General features: G+C 43.9%; 1 protein-coding gene across 1 annotated transcript in view; it reads left to right on the top strand.

Moving 5' to 3' along the window:
- The window catches only part of afg2b (AFG2 AAA ATPase homolog B), a 27,177-nt gene extending 15,675 nt beyond the window's left edge, over nucleotides 1-11,502 (top strand). Inside the window, exons 4-10 of the mRNA XM_079873721.1 lie at nucleotides 410-592; nucleotides 5,979-6,137; nucleotides 6,985-7,194; nucleotides 8,792-9,025; nucleotides 9,719-9,853; nucleotides 10,694-10,819; nucleotides 10,915-11,502. Coding sequence (XP_079729847.1) covers nucleotides 410-592; nucleotides 5,979-6,137; nucleotides 6,985-7,194; nucleotides 8,792-9,025; nucleotides 9,719-9,853; nucleotides 10,694-10,819; nucleotides 10,915-11,055 — 1,188 coding nt within the window. The 3' untranslated portion in view covers nucleotides 11,056-11,502. The remainder of the gene's footprint in view (nucleotides 1-409; nucleotides 593-5,978; nucleotides 6,138-6,984; nucleotides 7,195-8,791; nucleotides 9,026-9,718; nucleotides 9,854-10,693; nucleotides 10,820-10,914) is intronic.
- Nucleotides 11,503-18,084: the final 6,582 nt, after the last annotated feature.

The raw sequence follows: 18,084 nt of genomic DNA, 5'->3' as shown, positions 1-18,084 counted from the left end.
TGTTATGAGGAAATTAAACGTTTTTTTGACCTTTGATGCATGTAAACCTGTTGTAGGAGACTCCACAACAACATCAGGAAACTTTACAATAGCATAATAGGGGCCCTTTAATTGAAAGTTATTTTCATTCTAGGGGAATTATACACACTCACTATCCTCAAATTGATGCATTTTTGAATTGCGATATATTGTGACACGATATATTGTTAGAGCCCTACACTTTAAGAGTCACCAGACCTAGTGCCAAGTAGGCATAACTCGAGACTGTGGTAATTACGACATGTGGGGAACATGAGCGCTGGATGAGGTGGATATTTACCTTCAAGCCATTATACTGTAGGAAACATGCTTTGAGTTGCTGTCCTGTGCGTCTGAAATCCCCCTGCTGTGTTTCTGGCACGTCCTGCAGGTGATCATCGGCGTGCCCTCGCTGCTGCAGAGGCGCAGTGTTCTGACGTGTGTGTGTCGAGAGATGCCGCTCTCCCCTGATGTGGATCTGAACGCTGTGGCTGAGATGACCTGTGGCTTCGTCGGGGCCGATCTGAGCGCGCTCAGTAGAGAGGCAGCGCTGCAGGCCATGAGGCACTCACAGGTGCAGTCACTGATCGCGTGTTTGGACAATTAAAGCCTCTGATTTACTATGAGCTGTGATGTGTGATGTGGAGTGATGTGGAGTGATGAGTTGTAATGAGTTGTAATGAGTTGTGATGAGTTGTGATGAGTTGTGATTGTGATGAGTTGTGACTGATGAGTTGTTATTGTGATGAGTGAGTCGTTGTGATTGTGGTGAGTTGTGAGTCGTGATGAGTGAGTCGTTGTGATTGTGGTGAGTTGTGATGAGTCATAAGTTGTGATGAGTTGTGACTGTGATGAGTTGTTATTGTGATGAGTGAGTCGTTGTGATTGTGGTGAGTTGTGACTGTGAGTGAGTCGTTGTGATTGTGATGAGTTGTGATGAGTCATAAGTTGTGATGAGTTGTGATGAGTTGTGACTGATGAGTTGTTATTGTGATGAGTGAGTCGTTGTGATTGTGGTGAGTTGTGACTGTGATGAGTGAGTCGTGATTGTGATGAGTTGTGATGAGTTGTGACTGAGTTGTTATTGTGATGAGTGAGTCATTGTGACTGATGAGTTATGAGTTGTGATGAGTTGTGATGAGTTGTGATGAGTTGTGATGAGTTGTGATGAGTTGTGATGAGTTGTGATGAGTTGTGATGAGTTGTGATGATTTTTGATTGTGATGAGTTGTGACTGATGAGTTGTTATTGTGATGAGTGAGTCGTTGTGATTGTGGTGAGTTGTGAGTCGTGATGAGTGAGTCGTTGTGATTGTGGTGAGTTGTGATGAGTCATAAGTTGTGATGAGTTGTGACTGTGATGAGTTGTTATTGTGATGAGTGAGTCGTTGTGATTGTGGTGAGTTGTGACTGTGAGTGAGTCGTTGTGATTGTGATGAGTTGTGATGAGTCATAAGTTGTGATGAGTTGTGACTGTGATGAGTTGTTATTGTGATGAGTGAGTCGTTGTGATTGTGGTGAGTTGTGACTGTGATGAGTGAGTCGTTGTGATTGTGATGAGTTGTGATGAGTTGTGACTGATGAGTTGTTATTGTGATGAGTGAGTCATTGTGACTGATGAGTTATGAGTTGTGATGAGTTGTGATGAGTTGTGATGAGTTGTGATGAGTTGTGATGAGTTGTGATTGTGATGAGTTGTGACTGATGAGTTGTTAGTGATGAGTGAGTCGTTGTGATTGTGGTGAGTTGTGAGTCGTGATGAGTGAGTCGTTGTGATTGTGATGAGTTGTGATGAGTCATAAGTTGTGATGAGTTGTGACTGATGAGTTGTTATTGTGATGAGTGAGTCGTTGTGACTGTGAGTTGTGATGAGTTGTGATACGTTTTGATTGTGATGAGTTGTGACTGTGATGAGTTGTTATTGTGATGAGTGAGTCATTGTGATTTTGGTGAGTTGTGATGAGTCATAAGTTGTGATGAGTTGTGATGAGTCATAAGTTGTGATGAGTTGTGACTGTGATGAGTTGTTATTGTGATGAGTGAGTCGTTGTGATTGTGGTGAGTTGTGATGAGTTGTGACTGTGATGAGTGAGTCGTTGTGATTGTGATGAGTTGTGATGAGTCATAAGTTGTGATGAGTTGTGACTGTGATGAGTTGTTATTGTGATGAGTGAGTCGTTGTGACTGATGAGTTATGAGTTGTGATGAGTTGTGATGAGTTGTGATGAGTTGTGACTGATGAGTTGTTATTGTGATGAGTGAGTCGTTGTGATTGTGATGAGTGAGTCGTTGTGATTGTGGTGAGTTGTGAGTCGTGATGAGTGAGTCGTTGTGATTGTGATGAGTTGTGATGAGTCATAAGTTGTGATGAGTTGTGACTGTGATGAGTTGTTATTGTGATGAGTGAGTCGTTGTGACTGTGATGAGTTGTGATGAGTTTTGATTGTGGTGAGTTGTGATGAGTTGTGACTGTGATGAGTGAGTCGTTGTGATTGTGATGAGTTGTGATGAGTCATAAGTTGTGATGAGTTGTGATGAGTTGTGACTGTGATGAGTGAGTCGTTGTGACTGATGAGTTGTGATGAGTTGTGATGAGTTGTGATGAGTTGTGATGAGTTGTGATGAGTTGTGATGAGTTGTGATGCGTTTTGATTGTGATGAGTTGTGACTGATGAGTTGTTATTGTGATGAGTGAGTCGTTGTGATTGTGGTGAGTTGTGAGTCGTGATGAGTGAGTCGTTGTGATTGTGATGAGTTGTGATGAGTCATAAGTTGTGATGAGTTGTGACTTGATGAGTTGTTATTGTGATGAGTGAGTCGTTGTGACTGTGATGAATTGTGATGAGTTGTTATTGTGATGAGTGAGTCATTGTGATTGTGGTGAGTTGTGATGAGTCATAAGTTGTGATGAGTTGTGATGAGTCATAAGTTGTGATGAGTTGTGACTGTGATGAGTTGTTATTGTGATGAGTGAGTCGTTGTGATTGTGGTGAGTTGTGATGAGTCATAAGTTGTGATGAGTTGTGACTGTGATGAGTTGTTATTGTGATGAGTGAGTCGTTGTGACTGTGATGAGTTGTGATGTGTTTTGATTGTGATGAGTTGTGACTGATGAGTTGTTATTGTGATGAGTGAGTCATTGTGATTGTGGTGAGTTGTGATGAGTCATAAGTTGTGATGAGTCATAAGTTGTGATGAGTTGTGACTGTGATGAGTTGTTATTGTGATGAGTGAGTCATTGTGATTGTGGTGAGTTGTGATGAGTCATAAGTTGTGATGAGTTGTGATGAGTCATAAGTTGTGATGAGTTGTGACTGTGATGAGTTGTTATTGTGATGAGTGAGTCGTTATGATTGTGGTGAGTTGTGACTGTGATGAGTGAGTCGTTGTGATTGTGATGAGTTGTGACTGTGAGTTGTTATTGTGATGAGTGAGTCGTTGTGACTGATGAGTTGTGATGAGTTGTGATGAGTTGTGATGAGTTGTGATTGTGATGAGTTGTGACTGATGAGTTGTTATTGTGATGAGTGAGTCGTTGTGATTGTGATGAGTTTTGATTGTGATGAGTTGTGACTGATGAGTTGTTATTGTGATGAGTGAGTCGTTGTGATTGTGATGAGTGAGTCGTTGTGATTGTGGTGAGTTGTGAGTCGTGATGAGTGAGTCGTTGTGATGAGTCATAGGTTGTGATGAGTTGTTATTGTGATGAGTGAGTCGTTGTGACTGTGATGAGTTGTGATGAGTTTTGATTGTGATGAGTTGTGATTGTGATGAGTTGTGATTGTGATGAGTTGTTATTGTGATGAGTGAGTCATTGTGATTGTGGTGAGTTGTGATGAGTTGTGACTGTGATGAGTGAGTCGTTGTGATTGTGATGAGTTGTGATGAGTCATAAGTTGTGATGAGTTGTGACTGTGATGAGTTGTTATTGTGATGAGTGAGTCATTGTGACTGATGAGTTGTGATGAGTTGTGATGAGTTGTGACTGAGTTGTTATTGTGATGAGTGAGTCGTTGTGATTGTGATGAGTTGTGATGAGTCATAAGTTGTGATGAGTTGTGACTGTGATGAGTTGTGACTGTGATGAGTTGTTATTGTGATGAGTGAGTCGTTGTGATGAGTTGTGATGAGTTGTGATGAGTTGTGATGAGTTGTGACTGATGAGTTGTTATTGTGATGAGTGAGTCGTTGTGATTGTGGTGAGTTGTGAGTCGTGATGAGTGAGTCGTTGTGATTGTGGTGAGTTGTGATGAGTCATAAGTTGTGATGAGTTGTGACTGTGATGAGTTGTTATTGTGATGAGTGAGTCTTTGTGACTGTGATGAGTTGTGATGAGTTGTGATGAGTTGTTATTGTGATGAGTTGTGATGAGTTTTGATTGTGATGAGTTGTGATGAGTTGTTATTGTGATGAGTGAGTTGTTGTGATTGTGATGAGTTGTGATGAGTTGTTATTGTGATGAGTGAGTCGTTGTGATGAGTGAGTCGTTGTGACTGTGATGAGTTGTGATTAGTTGTGAGTTGTGATGAGTTTTGATTGTGATGAGTTGTTATTGTGATGAGTGAGTCGTTGTGACTGATGAGTTGTGATGAGTTGTGATGAGTTGTGATGAGTTGTGATGAGTTGTGATGAGTTGTGATGAGTTGTGATGAGTTGTGATGCGTTTTGATTGTGATGAGTTGTGACTGATGAGTTGTTATTGTGATGAGTGAGTCGTTGTGATTGTGGTGAGTTGTGAGTCGTGATGAGTGAGTCGTTGTGATTGTGATGAGTTGTGATGAGTCATAAGTTGTGATGAGTTGTGACTTGATGAGTTGTTATTGTGATGAGTGAGTCGTTGTGACTGTGATGAGTTGTGATGAGTTGTGATGAGTTTTGATTGTGATGAGTTGTGACTGTGATGAGTTGTTATTGTGATGAGTGAGTCATTGTGATTGTGGTGAGTTGTGATGAGTCATAAGTTGTGATGAGTTGTGATGAGTCATAAGTTGTGATGAGTTGTGACTGTGATGAGTTGTTATTGTGATGAGTGAGTCGTTGTGATTGTGGTGAGTTGTGATGTGTTTTGATTGTGATGAGTTGTGACTGTGATGAGTTGTTATTGTGATGAGTGAGTCATTGTGATTGTGGTGAGTTGTGATGAGTTGTGACTGTGATGAGTTGTTATTGTGATGAGTGAGTCGTTGTGACTGTGATGAGTTGTGATGTGTTTTGATTGTGATGAGTTGTGACTGTGATGAGTTGTTATTGTGATGAGTGAGTCATTGTGATTGTGGTGAGTTGTGATGAGTCATAAGTTGTGATGAGTCATAAGTTGTGATGAGTTGTGACTGTGATGAGTTGTTATTGTGATGAGTGAGTCATTGTGATTGTGGTGAGTTGTGATGAGTCATAAGTTGTGATGAGTTGTGATGAGTCATAAGTTGTGATGAGTTGTGACTGATGAGTTGTTATTGTGATGAGTGAGTCGTTGTGATTGTGGTGAGTCGTGATGAGTGAGTCGTTGTGATTGTGATGAGTTGTGATGAGTCATAAGTTGTGATGAGTTGTGACTGTGATGAGTTGTTATTGTGATGAGTGAGTCTTTGTGACTGTGATGAGTTGTGATGAGTTGTGATGAGTTGTTATTGTGATGAGTTGTGATGAGTTTTGATTGTGATGAGTTGTGATGAGTTGTTATTGTGATGAGTGAGTCGTTGTGATTGTGATGAGTTGTGATGAGTTGTTATTGTGATGAGTGAGTCGTTGTGATGAGTGAGTCGTTGTGACTGTGATGAGTTGTGATTAGTTGTGAGTTGTGATTAGTTGTGAGTTGTGATGAGTTTTGATTGTGATGAGTTGTTATTGTGATGAGTGAGTTGTGACTGTGATGAGTTATGAGTTGTGATGAGTTGTGACTGTGATGAGTTGTGAGTCATGATGAGTGAGTCGTGATTGCGATGAGTTGTCGTGGTCGTTCAGGCGGGAGCGAGTGAGCCGGTGTCGATGCAGCACTTCATGCGAGCGCTGCGGCACGTGCAGCCGTCGTGTTTGAGGAGCAGTATTGGAGCGACTGACTTCAGACCCATCAGCTGGGAGGAGATCGGAGGGCTAGAGGACGTTAAGCTCAAGCTCAAACAGGTACAAGAGTTTACTTGGTTACTGGCAGCCAATAGAGAGTATGCACTGACATCACTTTCCCACCGAAACACACTCCCGAGTTATAAAATAGTTTTTTGTCAATGTTTAATTAAAAACATCAAATTATCCAGAATACACGATGGTAAATATGTAAATTGTCAATACAATAATATAGGGTGTTATTTTACCCCATAATACAGCATATCGACACACAATGAAAACTGTAAATCCACATTTCTCGTTTCTGTGAATTGCGGAAACATTTGCTTCTCAGTTCTGTAGCTTTCGTCAGTCTGTAAAAATATATCTCAGATTTCTTGTCAAATCTATTTATACAGTCAATCTCAAAGCTCTTTCCTGTTTTAGATACGTTTTGTGTGTTTTCGTGGGTGAAAACAAACGCTGTTTCTGCCACTCAGTGTTTCTGCCACTCAGTGTGTGTAACAGCCGATGGTGACGTCACACGCATACACACTATAGACCTTATGTAGCCCCGCCCCTTTTCAGCGCAGCACTCGTTGTCTTTTGTCTTCCGGTTTGTATTTTCACTGCGATCTTACGCATTTATGAATGAACGGCTCTTTTTAAAAAAACTTCCCGGTCTAGTACTGACATTGAGACATCTGCTTTGAACATTACAATGCTCGTGATAACTTTAGTTTACTCTACAATAAGTAAATCCTCTTCACCAGCTAATTACTCCTCGACAGCAGTGCCATAGAAAATGCCATAAAAACGGAAGTTCAAAGACAATATTGTAAAGCTGGCTGCGCACTTGTTTCTCTGGCGCATAAGGTCTATACAGGAAGAGTTCAGTTCTTCTGTTTAATGACATGCTTGTCTTCAGAGTATCGAGTGGCCCATGAGGTTTCCAGAAGCGCTGGTGCGGATGGGTGTTTCTCGGCCCAGAGGAGTGTTGCTGTACGGGCCGCCCGGGTGTGCGAAGACCTCGCTGGTGAAAGCAGCCGCCTCTTCATCACACTGCACCTTCTTCTCCATCAGCGGAGCCCAGCTCTTCTCTCCTTACGTGGGGGACTCAGAGAAAACACTCGCACAGGTCTGACATCACACACCCAAAAATGAGAATTAGCCCATGATTTACTCTCCCTCAAGTCATCCTAGGTGTATATGACATTCTTCTCTCAGACGAATACAATCAGTTATATTAATAAACACCTAGGCTCTTCCGAGCTTTATAATAGCAGTTAATTGCAACCATCAGTTTGAAGCTCAAAAAAGTGTATCTGTCCATCATAAAAGTGTATCTGTCCATCATAAAAGTGTATCTGTCCATCATAAAAGTGTATCTATCCATCATAAAAGTGTATCTGTCCATCATAAAAGTGCATCTATCCATCATAAAAGTGCATCTATCCATCATAAAAGTGCATCTGTCCATCATAAAAGTGCATCTGTCCATCATAAAAGTGCATCTATCCATGATAAAAGTGCATCTATCCATCATAAAAGTGCATCTATCCATCATAAAAGTGTATCTATCCATCATAAAAGTGCATCTGTCCATCATAAAAGTGCATCTATCATGATAAAAGTGCATCTATCCATCGTAAAAGTGCATCTATCCATCATAAAAGTGCATCTGTCCATCATAAAAGTGCATCTATCCATCATAAAAGTGCATCTGTCCATCATAAAAGTGCATCTGTCCATCATAAAAGTGCATCTGTCCATCATAAAAGTGCATCTATCATGATAAAAGTGCATCTATCCATCGTAAAAGTGTATCTGTCCATCATAAGTGCATCCATCCATCATAAAAGTGCATCTATCCATCATAAAAGTGTATCTATCCATCATAAAAGTGCATCTGTCCATCATAAAAGTGCATCTATCCATCATAAAAGTGCATCTGTTCATCATAAAAGTGCATCTATCATGATAAGTGCATCTATCCATCGTAAAAGTGCATCTATCCATCATAAAAGTGCATCTATCCATCATAAAAGTGCGTCTGTCCATCATAAAAGTGCATCTATCCATCATAAAAGTGCATCTGTCCATCATAAAAGTGCATCTATCATGATAAAAGTGCATCTATCCATCATAAAAGTGCATCTATCCATCATAAAAGTGCATCTGTCCATCATAAAAGTGCATCTGTCCATCATAAAAGTGCATCTATCCATCATAAAAGTGCATCTGTCCATCATAAAAGTGCATCTATCATGATAAAAGTGCATCTATCCATCATAAAAGTGCATCTATCCATCATAAAAGTGCATCTGTCCATCATAAAAGTGCATCTGTCCATCATAAAAGTGCATCTATCATGATAAAAGTGCATCTGTCCATCATAAAAGTGCATCTATCATGATAAAAGTGCATCTGTCCATCATAAAAGTGTCCCAAACATGCACTTTTATGATGGATAGATGCACTTTTTTGAGCTTCAAACTGATGGTTGCTATTCACTGCCATTATAAAGCTCGGAAGTATCAGGATGTTGTTTAATATAACTCTGATTGTGTTCGTCTGAAAGAACAATGTCATATACACTAGGATGGCTTGAGGGAGAGTAAATCATGGGCTAATTCTCATTTTAAAGTGAAATCCTCCTTTAACACTGAGCTGATTTCAGCGACTTGTCGTCCTTTAGAGCGATGTTCTGGATGTTTCTCTCGGTCTGTCTGCAGTTGTTTGCTCAAGCGCGAGCGTGTGCGCCCTCCATCGTGTTCCTGGATGAGATCGACAGCATGGTGGGCTCTCGAGCGGACAGCGCTTCGTCTCACAGCGTCCAGTCGCAGGTTCTGTCGGTTCTGCTGACCGAGCTGGACGGCGTGGGGTTTCGGACCGTGGAGAGGCGGAGCGAGGGAAGAAAGATCGCTCAGATAGAGGGAGGAGAGCAGGAGGACACTAGAATACATCAGGTCATTTTTAACCCTCATCCTTCCCTCGCGTTCTGTAACGCATCTCTCCCTCGCCGGTCAAAATCACCCGAAGCCCTAAAATTATACTTACTTTTTTGTTTTGTTCAGAAAGCTTATTTTATTTCATTTTATTATTTTTCTCTATTTTTTTATGCAATTTTTTTTTTTGGGAGATTTCTTAATTTTTAATTTTATTTATCTTTAAAATTACAAGATTTGATCAATAAATTAAAAAAAATAGTAATTTGAGCACATTCCTCACATTCTTTCAACTTAAATTCAAAATAACTCCCGATTTCATGCATAACCCTTTTAATTCAGCTCTAAATATCTTACACTGAGTGTCTTTGTCGACCTCTTGTGGAGAATAAATAATATAAGATGATATTTCATGACTCTAGATGGCCTTATATCTCTATATGGAGCAAATGATAACAAATCATGTTATCAAACGAGTATTCATTACTTCAGTGAGCTCATTGTTTCTGTCTTAAATTATTACATTGTTTAAATTAATACCTTTTTCGCTAACTGTGATTTTGTATATGTACAAGATTCACCTCTGATAACAGATCTGTCTAAACTGTAATGTGGACTCTAGTCTTTTCTGTAAAGCTGCTTTGAAACGATGTGTATTGTGAAGCGCTTTACAAATAAATGTTCAAGTGATGTTACCACTGTGTGTGATTTCAGATGGAGCTCCAGGAAGTGTGTAATAAGGATGTTTTGATCGTGGCTGCCACTAATAGAGCAGACGTTCTGGACAGCGCTTTGCTCAGACCCGGCCGACTCGACCAGATTATATACGTGCCTCCTCCAGACCGAGAGGTGAGCAGTCCTAGCATCCGCCACACACACTCCGCTGCGTCTTCGTGTTTTGTGTTTTGTGTTTTTATAAAAAAAACTCTTCATCAGAACGGTATGAAACTTGGTAAAGGTTTTGGCACTTGCTGTGTGAACACAACAAAAAATCATGGACATGATTAGAACAGGTGAAATGGTCACACGTGCTCCTCGTGATCAATAATGAGCGCATTGGGAATGAATGAGACGAGTTTCCTCTAGTGGAAGCGTTTGGTACTGCAGCCGAACAACATCTCACTGAAGATCATTTTATTTAGATATCAGGCTCATATTTGGAACACAACGGGTTTAGATTTATGGCTTTGATGTTCTTGCAGTTTTAGAGTAAAACGTGATTTTGAAAATATATATTTCATATAAAAATTTAAAATCTTATTTTTTCACTTCAGCAATAATCAGCCAAGTGTCGTCTTTAAGAAGAGATCAAACTTCAGTCTGTCGCTTTAAAGCATTCAAAATTTACGGCAGTTTAAGTTGGAAATTAAATTTTCAGGTCTATGCTCAAAAAGTGAATAAATGGATTATAAATACAGCGTAAATATATTTTAGTACCATAAAATCCCCTAAAAATACTAAACATTATCAAACTAAAATACAGTACATTGATTTCATTGACAAAAAAAAAAATCAATAATTTTTGACGGACACGTGAAGAGCACCAGAGGGTGGCGCTGGTGTTTTCTTCCCTAGTGTGACGTTTATGCGAGGGAAACGGAACAAGGGCGGGGCTTGATTTTATCCATGAGGATTTGATTGGCTGATGGTGATTTAAGAGCTGATGCTGATGTTGTCTGCTGTGATCAGGGTCGTCTGGCCGTGCTGAACGTCTGCACTAAACGGGTCCCGCTTCATCAGGACGTGTGTTTGCAGGATCTGGCTGATCAAACTGAGCTCTTCTCTGGAGCTGATCTAGAAAACCTGTGCAAAGAGGTAAATCACACACTCACCGCTAGGACTCACTCGCTCTCCTTCTGCCCTGTAAACCTGGACTCGTGTGTGTGTGTGTGTGTGTGTGTGTCTTCCAGGCGGCTCTTCTGGCCCTGCGCGAGGATGGACTCGATGTTCCCTGCGTGAGGCACACGTACTTTATGAAGGCGCTTCGGATTTTGAGTCCATCGCTGAGTCCTGAACAACTTCAGCAGAACTTACACTCATGTCTCTGTTAAAAATGTGTACAATAAAAATGTTTGTAATTTGTGTACAAATGGCATGTTTTCCAGTTTTCAATCTTAATTTTCGACGTAAAGTGTGTTTTTACAACTTTGAAAGATTGATAACGGCAGTCAGATGAGAGAAATATGTCATTTTCACCGTCGCTCACTGCAGCGTTATCTAGGTTTTTTGGGAATCTGATGCAAAGGTCATACAATAAATAGTATTATAAATGGAGATACATTTAAAAAAAACTAGATTTTTAAATCAGCCAGCTCAGTTACAATTGTTACTGGGATTGTTACTGGTGTGAGAGCGACGTGTTTCAGGGCGATGAGGAAGTGCCGTAGATTGAGAGTAGAAGGACACACACAGCTGAACTCGATGCTGATGCTGTTTGTGGGTTCTACATCTGTACAAAACAGACACAGTCAGTAAATGGGTTCATAAGTGCTTCAGTTAAAAAAAAAAAAAATGATAGTAGTAGTAATTACAGGATATGGGTTTGTTTAGAATCTATTTACATACTAATTCCTAATTCTTAGATCCCTAATCCCATAATACTGTCACAGAGCAGTTCCTGTATTGCTGGGAGAGCACTGTGCAACTACCCAACCTCACAGCACACTACTCAACCTCACAGCACACTACTCACAGCACACTACTCACAGCACACTACCCAACCTCACAGCACACTACTCACAGCACACTACTCACAGCACACTACTCACAGCACACTACTCAGCACACTACTCAACCTCACAGCACACTACTCACAGCACACTACTCAACCTCACAGCACACACCTCACAGCACACTACTCACAGCACACTACCCAACCTCACAGCACACTACTCACAGCACACTACTCAACCTCACAGCACACTACCCAACCTCACAGCACACTACTCACAGCACACTACTCAACCTCACAGCACACTACTCAACCTCACAGCACACTACCCAACCTCACAGCACACTACTCACAGCACACTACTCAACCTCACAGCACACTACTCACAGCACACTACTCAACCTCACAGCACACACCTCACAGCACACTACTCAACCTCACAGCACACTACTCACAGCACACTACTCACAGCACACTACTCAACCTCACAGCACACTACTCACAGCACACTACTCAACCTCACAGCACACTACTCACAGCACACTACTCAACCTCACAGCACACACCTCACAGCACACTACTCAACCTCACAGCACACTACTCACAGCACACTACTCACAGCACACTACTCAACCTCACAGCACACTACTCACAGCACACTACTCACAGCACACTACCCAACCTCACAGCACACTACTCACAGCACACTACTCACAGCACACTACTCACAGCACACTACTCACAGCACACTACTCAACCTCACAGCACACTACTCACAGCACACTACTCAACCTCACAGCACACACCTCACAGCACACTACTCACAGCACACTACCCAACCTCACAGCACACTACTCACAGCACACTACTCAACCTCACAGCACACTACCCAACCTCACAGCACACTACTCACAGCACACTACTCAACCTCACAGCACACTACTCAACCTCACAGCACACTACTCACAGCACACTACTCAACCTCACAGCACACACCTCACAGCACACTACTCAACCTCACAGCACACTACTCACAGCACACTACTCACAGCACACTACTCAACCTCACAGCACACTACTCACAGCACACTACTCAACCTCACAGCACACTACTCACAGCACACTACTCACAGCACACTACTCAACCTCACAGCACACTACTCAACCTCACAGCACACTACTCAACCTCACAGCACACTACTCAACCTCATAGCACACTACTCATAGCACACTACTCGCAGCACACTACTCAACCTCACAGCACACTACTCAACCTCACAGCACACTACCCAACCTCACAGCACACTACTCAACCTCACAGCACACTACTCAACCTCATAGCACACTACTCATAGCACACTACTCGCAGCACACTACTCAACCTCACAGCACACTACTCAACCTCACAGCACACTACTCACAGCACACTACTCAACCTCACAGCACACTACTCAACCTCACAGCACACTACTCAACCTCATAGCACACTACTCATAGCACACTACTCGCAGCACACTACTCAACCTCACAGCACACTACTCAACCTCATAGCACACTACTCATAGCACACTACTCACAGCACACTACTCAACCTCACAGCACACTACTCAACCTCACAACACACTACTCACAGCACACTACTCAACCTCACAGCACACTACTCAACCTCACAGCACACTACTCAACCTCATAGCACACTACTCATAGCACACTACTCGCAGCACACTACTCAACCTCACAGCACACTACTCAACCTCACAGCACACTACCCAACCTCACAGCACACTACCCAACCTCACAGCACACTACTCACAGCACACTACTCAACCTCACAGCACACTACTCAACCTCACAGCACACTACTCAACCTCACAGCACACTACTCAACCTCACAGCACACTACTCAACCTCACAGCACACTACTCAACCTCACAGCACACTACTCAACCTCACAGCACACTACTCAACCTCACAGCACACTACTCACAGCACACTACTCAACCTCACAGCACACTACTCACAGCACACTACTCAACCTCACAGCACACTACTCAACCTCACAGCACACTACTCACAGCACACTACTCAACCTCACAGCACACTACTCACCGCACACTACTCAACCTCACAGCACACTACTCACAGCACACTACTCAACCTCACAGCACACTACTCACAGCACACTACTCAACCTCACAGCACACTACTCAACCTCACAGCACACTACTCAACCTCACAGCACACTACTCACAGCACACTACTCACAGCACACTACTCAACCTCACAGCACACTACTCACAGCACACTACTCACAGCACACTACTCACAGCACACAGCACACTACTCACAGCACACTACTCAACCTCACAGCACACTACTCAACCTCACAGCACACTACTCAACCTCACAGCACACTACTCAACAGCACACTACTCAACCTCACAACACACTACTCAACCTCACAACACACTACTCACAGCACACTACTCAACCTCACAGCACACTACTCACAGCACACTACTCAACCTCACAGCACACTACTCACAGCACACTACTCACAGCACACTACTCACAGCACACTACTCACAGCACACTACTCAACCTCACAGCACACTACTCACAGCACACTACTCAACCTCACAGCACACACCTCACAGCACACTACTCAACCTCACAGCACACTACCCAACCTCACAGCACACTACTCACAGCACACTACTCAACCTCACAGCACACTACTCAACCTCACAGCACACTACTCACAGCACACTACTCAACCTCACAGCACACACCTCACAGCACACTACTCAACCTCACAGCACACTACTCACAGCACACTACTCACAGCACACTACTCAACCTCACAGCACACTACTCACAGCACACTACTCAACCTCACAGCACACTACTCACAGCACACTACTCACAGCACACTACTCAACCTCACAGCACACTACTCAACCTCACAGCACACTACTCAACCTCACAGCACACTACTCAACCTCATAGCACACTACTCATAGCACACTACTCGCAGCACACTACTCAACCTCACAGCACACTACTCAACCTCACAGCACACTACCCAACCTCACAGCACACTACTCAACCTCACAGCACACTACTCAACCTCATAGCACACTACTCATAGCACACTACTCGCAGCACACTACTCAACCTCACAGCACACTACTCAACCTCACAGCACACTACTCACAGCACACTACTCAACCTCACAGCACACTACTCAACCTCACAGCACACTACTCAACCTCATAGCACACTACTCATAGCACACTACTCGCAGCACACTACTCAACCTCACAGCACACTACTCAACCTCATAGCACACTACTCATAGCACACTACTCACAGCACACTACTCAACCTCACAGCACACTACTCAACCTCACAACACACTACTCACAGCACACTACTCAACCTCACAGCACACTACTCAACCTCACAGCACACTACTCAACCTCATAGCACACTACTCATAGCACACTACTCGCAGCACACTACTCAACCTCACAGCACACTACTCAACCTCACAGCACACTACCCAACCTCACAGCACACTACCCAACCTCACAGCACACTACTCACAGCACACTACTCAACCTCACAGCACACTACTCAACCTCACAGCACACTACTCAACCTCACAGCACACTACTCAACCTCACAGCACACTACTCAACCTCACAGCACACTACTCAACCTCACAGCACACTACTCAACCTCACAGCACACTACTCACAGCACACTACTCAACCTCACAGCACACTACTCACAGCACACTACTCAACCTCACAGCACACTACTCAACCTCACAGCACACTACTCACAGCACACTACTCAACCTCACAGCACACTACTCACCGCACACTACTCAACCTCACAGCACACTACTCACAGCACACTACTCAACCTCACAGCACACTACTCACAGCACACTACTCAACCTCACAGCACACTACTCAACCTCACAGCACACTACTCAACCTCACAGCACACTACTCACAGCACACTACTCACAGCACACTACTCAACCTCACAGCACACTACTCACAGCACACTACTCACAGCACACTACTCACAGCACACAGCACACTACTCACAGCACACTACTCAACCTCACAGCACACTACTCAACCTCACAGCACACTACTCAACCTCACAGCACACTACTCAACAGCACACTACTCAACCTCACAACACACTACTCAACCTCACAACACACTACTCACAGCACACTACTCAACCTCACAGCACACTACTCACAGCACACTACTCAACCTCACAGCACACTACTCACAGCACACTACTCAACCTCACAGCACACTACTCAACCTCACAGCACACTACTCAACAGCACACTACTCAACCTCACAACACACTACTCAACCTCACAACACACTACTCACAGCACACTACTCAACCTCACAACACACTACTCACAGCACACTACTCAACCTCACAGCACACTACTCACAGCACACTACTCAACCTCACAGCACACTACTCAACCTCACAACACACTACTCACAGCACACTACTCAACCTCACAGCACACTACTCAACCTCATAGCACACTGATCATAGCACACTACTCACAGCACACTACTCAACCTCACAGCACACTACTCAACCTCACAACACACTACTCACAGCACACTACTCAACCTCACAGCACACTACTCAACCTCATAGCACACTACTCACAGCACACTACTCACAGCACACTACTCGCAGCACACTACTCAACCTCACAGCACACTACTCATAGCACACTACTCACAGCACACTACTCAACCTCACAGCACACTACTCACAGCACACTACTCACAGCACACTACTCAACCTCACAGCACACTACTCGCAGCACACTACTCAACCTCACAGCACACTACTCACAGCACACTACTCAACCTCACAACACACTACCCAACCTCACAGCACACTACTCAACCTCACAGCACACTACCCAACCTCACAGCACACTACCCAACCTCACAGCACACTACTCAACCTCACAACACACTACCCAACCTCACAGCACACTACTCAACCTCACAGCACACTACCCAACCTCACAGCACACTACTCACAGCACACTACTCAACCTCACAGCACACTACTCACAGCACACTACTCAACCTCACAGCACACTACCCAACCTCACAGCACACTACCCAACCTCACAGCACACTACTCACAGCACACTACTCACAGCACACTACTCACCGCACACTACTCAACCTCACAGCACACTACTCGCAGCACACTACTCAACCTCACAGCACACTACTCACAGCACACTACTCAACCTCACAGCACACTACTCACAGCACACTACTCAACCTCACAGCACACTACTCACAGCACACTACTCAACCTCACAGCACACTACTCGCAGCACACTACTCAACCTCACAGCACACTACTCGCAGCACACTACTCAACCTCACAGCACACTACTCACAGCACACTACTCAACCTCACAGCACACTACTCAACCTCACAACACACTACCCAACCTCACAGCACACTACTCAACCTCACAGCACACTACCCAACCTCACAGCACACTACCCAACCTCACAGCACACTACTCAACCTCACAACACACTACCCAACCTCACAGCACACTACTCAACCTCACAGCACACTACCCAACCTCACAGCACACTACTCACAGCACACTACTCAACCTCACAGCACACTACTCACAGCACACTACTCAACCTCACAGCACACTACTCACAGCACACTACTCAACCTCACAGCACACTACTCAACCTCACAGCACACTACTCAACCTCACAGCACACTACTCAACCTCACAGCACACTACTCAACCTCACAGCACACTACTCACAGCACACTACTCAACCTCACAGCACACTACTCAACCTCACAACACACTACTCACAGCACACTACTCAACCTCACAGCACACTACCCAACCTCACAGCACACTACTCAACCTCACAGCACACTACCCAACCTCACAGCACACTACTCACAGCACACTACTCAACCTCACAGCACACTACTCACAGCACACTCCTCACAGCACACTACTCACAGCACACTACTCACCGCACACTACTCAACCTCACAGCACACTACTCACAGCACACTCCTCACAGCACACTACTCACAGCACACTACTCACCGCACACTACTCAACCTCACAGCACACTACTCACAGCACACTACTCACAGCACACTACTCACAGCACACTACTCAACCTCACAGCACACTACTCACAGCACACTACTCACAGCACACTACTCACAGCACACTACTCAACCTCACAGCACACTACTCACAGCACACTCCTCACAGCACACTACTCACAGCACACTACTCACCGCACACTACTCAACCTCACAGCAC

This window comes from Squalius cephalus, assembly GCF_949319135.1.
Source record: "Squalius cephalus genome assembly, chromosome: 6".
In the NCBI taxonomy this organism is placed as follows: domain Eukaryota; kingdom Metazoa; phylum Chordata; class Actinopteri; order Cypriniformes; family Leuciscidae; genus Squalius; species Squalius cephalus.
The sequence above is the reverse complement of the archived record's forward strand: the minus strand, read 5'-3'. Positions and strand labels throughout refer to the sequence as shown.